Here is a 6,423-nt window from a genome sequence, read left to right as displayed (position 1 = left end):
TCTGTATGTGTCCCTAGGTCTGAAGTGGGTCTATTGTAGACAGCATATATATGGGTCTTGTTTTTGTATCCACTCAGCAGGCCTGTGTCTTTTGGTTGGATCATTTAATCCATTCACGTTTAAGGTAATTATCGATACGTATGTTCCTATGACCATTTTCTTAATTGTTTTGGGTTTGTTTTTGTAGGTCCTTTTCTTCTCTTGTGTTTCCCACTTAGAGAAGTTCCTTTAGTATTTGTTGTAGAACTGGTTTGGTGGTGCTGAATTCTCTTAGCTTTTGCTTGTCTGTAAAGCTTTTGATTTCTCCGTCGAATCTGAATGAGATCCTTGTTGGGTAGAGTAATCTTGGTTGTAGATTCTTCCCTTTCATCACTTTAAAGTATATCATGCCACTCCCTTCTGGTTTGTAGAGTTTCTGCTGAGAAATCAGTTGTTAACCTTATGGGAGTTCCCTTGTATATTATTTGTCGTTTTTCCCTTGCTGCTTTCAATAATTTTTCTTTGTCTTTAATTTTTGCCAATTTGATTACTATGTGTCTCAGCGTGTTTCTCCTTGGGTTTATCCTGTATGGGACTTGCTGCACTTCCTGGACTTGGGTGGCTATTTCCTTTCCCATGTTAGGGAAGTTTTAGAGTATAATCTCTTCAAATATTTTCTCTGGTCCTTTCTCTCTCTTCTCCTTCTGGGACCCCTATGATGCGAATGTTGCTGCGTTTAATGTTGTCCCAGAGGTCTCTTAGGCTCTCTTCATTTCTTTTCATTCTTTTTTCTTTATTCTGTTCTGCAGCAGTGAATTCCACCATTCTGTCTTCCAGGTTACTTATCCGTTCTTCTGCCTCAGTTATTCTGCTGTTGATTCCTTCTAGTATAGTTTTCATTTCAGTTATTGTATTGTTCATTTCTGTTTGTTTGTTCTTTAATTCTTCTAGGTCTGTGTTAAACATTTCTTGCATCTTCTCGATCTTTGCCTCCATTCTTTTTCCAAGGTCTTGGATCATCTTCACTATCATTATTCTGAAATGTTTTTCTGGAAGGTTGCCTATGTCCACTTCATTTAGTTGTTTTTCTGGGGTTTTTTCTTGTTCCTTCATCTGGTACATAGCCCTCTGCCTCTTCTTCTTGTCTATCTTTCTGTGAATGTGGTTTTTGTTCCACAGGCTGCAGGATTGTAGTTCTTCTTGCTTCTGCTGTCTGCCCTCTGCCCTAATCTCTTTTAGATCTAGCTTAATTTCTTTTAGGGCCTAGCTCTCTGGGCATATTCTGATACACAAAACCTAGTCTATTCTTGGACCAAACTATTTTTTCTGTAGTTATGTACAACTGAAAGTCCCTCTTCTCTTTTCCTGGGAGAAAAATAGTCAACAGTCATCGTAGACCACCAAACTATTCAAAATGTTGTGGAACTACTTCCCATGAAGGCTTAAAGACAATGAATAGAAAGAAAGAAAGAAAAAGCACTCAGATTTAACTGTGAGAAATCAGGGCAGGATTATCCCAACATTGTGTACTATTTTAGTGAATTTGATGGAAGAATTAAGGAATTGCTGGTATATACTGATTTCTAGAAGGAGAAACGTTCTCATTTCCAACCCAAAGCTTTCCATTGGTGTGCATAAAATTTTGACTTGTGTGTTCCTACCATCTCCTCCTTCTAGTGCCTGGCCCTGACTTATAAGGGTTTCTTTTTTTTGCATATCTGATGCTGTTATATCTCACCTTGCTCCCCTCGGCACTTCCTAGCTAACCTGGCAAGCATCCCTTGAGTTTCAAACAGTGAGGGATCTCATATGCCTTGCTGCCCCCTATTGGTGACCAAAGACAATCTTAGGTTTTAAAATTAATGCCTATATTTGAGAGGTACTTCCTATGGAAGCTTTTTATAAAGTTTTAAAAGAATTATATAAATATTATGTAATGATTTTATTTATAATTAATGGCTTTGTTTTTTAAATGTTTATTTTGACTTAGTTTTCTTCATAAATTTATAAGGAATTTCTTCAGTTCATGTCATGATCTTTTTCTAAAATTGGCACTGCATAACTGAAAGTGCAAGGCAAAGTTTTCTGCCAGCATTGCATATGGTTTTGAATGTAGTTCTTTAAATTGAAAACATACATATTGGATTTGCATATTGCTTCCTCAAAATGGGTTTCTTTTTTGTTTTGTTTTGTTTTAATGTTGTATTAGTCTATTTGGGCTGCCACAAAGAAATGCCATGGACTCGGTGGCTTAAACACAGAAATTTATTCTCATAGTTCTTGAGGCTGGAAGTCCCAGGTCAAAGTCTGGCAGGGTCAGTTTCTGGTGTGAACCCTCTTCCCAGCTTGATATCCTTAAAATGGTAGAGGGAGAGAGCGCTAGTGATTTTCCTCTTCTAATAAGGTCACCAGCCCTATTGCGTTAGGACTCCATCCTGCGACCTCATTTAACCTCTATCACCTCCTCACAGGCCCCTTCTGCAAATGCAGTTACATAGGGAGTTAGGGCTTCAACATATGAATTTGGAGGTGGGGGACACAAACAGCAAAATGTTGATATGTGAATTTTGATAATCCAACTTATTTTTTAATTAATCAATCAAATTATTATTATTATTATTTTAAAAATCACATACCATGGGCTAAGAATAAATGAGAATGGGATTGGTATTAGAATAATAAGGCATTACCCTCACCATGGTGAACTGATAACACAGTTAAGAAAATGAATTAAAATCAGACTAAAACAAGGAAAAATGATAAAAGTGCAAAGTACTAAATCATCGTACTGTCTTTAATTACAAAAGAAGTTGTATTTGTGGACTGGAAAAACCAGAGAAATCTTCTAATAAGAAATTTTATTTAGCCTCCTACTGAAAGATGACTAGGGTCTTATTAACTTCAATGGAAGTGTAAAAGGAGGAATATTTCAACACAGTATCCAGAGAGTGCTGGTTTGGAATATACATGATATGGTCTTTGTTCTTTAGAAGTTTGCAATCAAAGACCATAAATACTCAAGTCTGACAGCTTAGTGCTTTCAGAATTTGCTTAAATCACCTGATTTTTTTTTTACCAGGCTACTGCTGCTAACTGAAGCACTGGGTTATGTGTCTTGGGCTGAAGCATGCCACAGAATCACTGATGTTGGGCTAAAAAACCCAAAACTCTTCCTTCCTTTCATTCTTTATTTGTTTGACTGCCTGGTGAGTCTAGAACAATTTCAGAGCATACAGTGGAGCCCCTAACCATTCCAGAGGGCAAAAGGTTGGGCACACTGATTGGTTTGAAAACCTTGATATCTAATTTTTTCCGTGGTTTCTCTGTAAGTTCAACTCAATAGTTCATTTATTTATTCCTCCAACCATAGGGAAAACAAGCCTGAAAACACCAGTTCATAACACTAAATTATGAATATTAAAGACACGCACAGCTCTACCTACCAGCAACACCTATGGGCAGAGCCTATCATACCATGGACACTGACGTATTTCTAATCATACCATTTCTGATCAAGTAAACGTCCTGGGTTGATCAGAAAAACAGAAAATATCACCATGATCAAAATAAATCTATAATTCAAACTGGATTTTCTACCACTATCAGGCAAAAGGTTGTTTAAAAAAAAAGTTGTGCTGTAAATCACGTCTCCTTTTGCAGGATCTGGTATGAAGGAAAAATCGTGTGTTTGAAATTTGTCTCTGAATTTATCTCTAATTTCAAAATCATTTTCCTTCTTCTGTGAAGCCTATCCCCAGCCCAGGTTACTGCATTTCCCTTGTGCTCTCACTTCTGCTCTCCTCCATTAATCAAAGGAAAGTATCTGCTAACAGTCATGTAAAACCTGGTATGAATTTAAGTCATGGTGTTATCTCTCTTCAGGGGATTTATAATTTTGGATTTATCTATAATTCTGGAATAAATGCCTTTGTCTCCTGCAAAAGAAGCTTTAGGCATGAGCATAGTAAAGAGAAGTGTTTTTGGAGTTGGGGACTTTCTGTTACTGTTGAAATCACACAAAGAGCTAGCAGTCAACTTTTTTATTTTTTTAATAGTAATCTTTTTTATTTATTTATTTTTATTTTTATATATTTATTTTTGGCTGTGTTGGGCCTTCGTTTTTCTGTGCGAGGGCTTTCCCTAGTTGCGGCAAGCGGGGGCCACTCCTCATCGCGGTGTGCGGGCCTCTCACCATCGCGGCTTCTCCCGCTGCGGAGCACAGGCTCCAGACGCGCAGGCTCAGTAGTTGTGGCTTACGGGCCTAGTTGCTCCGCGGCATGTGGGATCCTCCCAGACCAGGGCTCGAACCCGTGTCCCCTACACCGGCAGGCAGACTCTCAACCACTGCACCACCAGGGAAGCCCTAGTAGTCAACTTTATTGAGAAGATTGGTATCTAAATTGTAAAAGTATCTCAAAGTTAGGGATTTATGTAAAATGCAAAGTCAGAATTACAGTGAAGGAACATATTACTTAAGTATTTTGAAGATGAGAAAATGAAACTAGCATTTATTGGGTACCATATGCCAGGAAATGTGCCAGGCATCCTCACATTTCTTTAGCTCATTTAAAGCACTTCTGCAAATTCTTCACGCCATTTTACCATCAAGGAAACAAAGTTCTGGAGGTTAAGTTTCACAAATACCCTGCAGCTAGCAAATAATGGAACCATGTCTCTCTGGCTTCAAAGTCCATTATCTTGGTGTAGGAAAGAGAAAAGTTGTCAAAATACGTGACACTTAAATACGTATTTTATTTTGCTCTATTAAAAATTTGCTTTGAACATTTTGAATTAAACTCCTTTAATCACAGGAAAACATGTACTTTGTACCATACCACCTTGCTGGCTTTTAGTATGCAGAGCCAAGATGAATCGCCTTCAAAAATCTTTTCAATTTATTTCTGCTATCAGAAGCTGTCAATAATAGAGGATGGTGAGGCTGTAATGCAGAAATTACAAGGTTATCCAAGACCTGCCTCATATGTAGTTGGCATATGTTGCTCTCCAACTAACCTATGGATGTGAATATTTCTGTACTAATTGAAATTAAGCTAGCCAAAGTCAACCTACACAATCATATAGGTGGAATAATCATGTAATTTGAACCAAAAATTGGGACAAATCAACAGATTGAATATTTGAAATTATGACTATTACATTATATCTAGAATATATGGTTAGCTTATTAAGGGTTAGGGGACTAATTTTGTATTTTTTCTCAATTAAATTTAACTGTAGATTCACTTGAGAATGTGTTTTAATGCTTTACTGAATGAATCTACCCACTTTTACATTTTTTTGAGAAATAAAGAAAAAAATTAGGTGGTAAATAGAAACTATTACTAAAGTCATGTATATGAACCAAGGCCAGTTTGAAGCTGCATTTTTGTGCAAGGAAGCCCATTTTGTTTATTGCTTTCCAAAAAATTTAAAATATTAAGTGTGATTATTTTTCCAAACTTTTTAAGGTTACATTAAATCAATGTAAATAATAACAATAAAGCTTGCTAACTTAAAAATGTGGGTTTTTAGGTGTATGCTTTAGATTGAATTATTAATTAACTTTTTAATTGGAAATATTAATCTACAAAAGCAATAAAAAGTGTATTTTAACTCTTATTCTATCTAATATGAAGATAATATAGGCTCTTTGCTTTTCCTATTTTCCCTCTGGCTACCTGTCCTTTTTTTTTTTTTTTTTTTTAGGTTTCACATATTCATTACTGAGCTACACAGTGAGCAGTGGTGAGGAAAGATCAAGAAAAGAGAAGAGAGCTATTCCATTTCTCCCATCAAACACAGGCAGCTGTTCCAGACCGTAGTGATGTTCTGTTATGGTAAGACACAATTGACCTTAATAGCATAAGTGTGTGCCACTTCATATGTGAGGCTCCTTATAGACCCAGCTTGTTTCTTCTAGAGTGTCTTCTCTTGGAGTTGTACCTGATTGTATTACCAGTTTTCATTTGAATCCATGGGGGAATGGGATGATTTTGCTTTTGTTTCTTGGCCGGGAATCTCTTGATCCTGAAAGTGTTGTGAGAAGACATGGCGAGGAGGAAATTCAACTGCACATAGGATGGCAGACAAGAGAAAAGATCCCCTCTGGTTACCTGTCCTTGAGTAATCCTCTCTGCTTGTAATTATCATGACCAGAGATTGGATAGGAAAATAAAAGACTATAGGAATTACTCAGGGCTTAATCTGTCCTTGCATATGATGGTGGTGGGGAAATAAGTTGAAAAAGGTACATAATATGGTACTTGGGTTTTCTAAGGGCTCATTTATATACTATTTATATTCCCAATTTGGCATAAAAAAAATTGAGGCTCTGACGATGTAATTTATAAAATTGATACATGGTACTATAAAAGATGGTTTCATAAAAATGTGTTTTAAAATGTAATGACAAAACATTCTGGTTATCTTTAAAAAATAGACTTT

At 36.6% G+C, this 6,423-nt stretch overlaps 1 protein-coding gene across 1 annotated transcript; it reads right to left on the bottom strand.

Annotated features, from left to right (window-relative positions):
- Positions 1–5,873: 5,873 nt before the first annotated feature.
- LOC137757297 (large ribosomal subunit protein eL39-like) lies at positions 5,874–6,029 on the bottom strand. Its single transcript, XM_068534001.1, has one exon. The coding sequence runs from the start codon at positions 6,027–6,029 to the stop codon at positions 5,874–5,876; it is 156 nt and encodes a 51-aa protein (XP_068390102.1).
- Positions 6,030–6,423: the final 394 nt, after the last annotated feature.

The sequence above is a fragment of the Eschrichtius robustus genome, chromosome 2 (genome assembly GCF_028021215.1).
Source record: "Eschrichtius robustus isolate mEscRob2 chromosome 2, mEscRob2.pri, whole genome shotgun sequence".
Classification (NCBI taxonomy): Eukaryota; Metazoa; Chordata; class Mammalia; order Artiodactyla; family Eschrichtiidae; genus Eschrichtius; species Eschrichtius robustus.
This window is presented reverse-complemented; position numbering and strand designations above follow the sequence as displayed.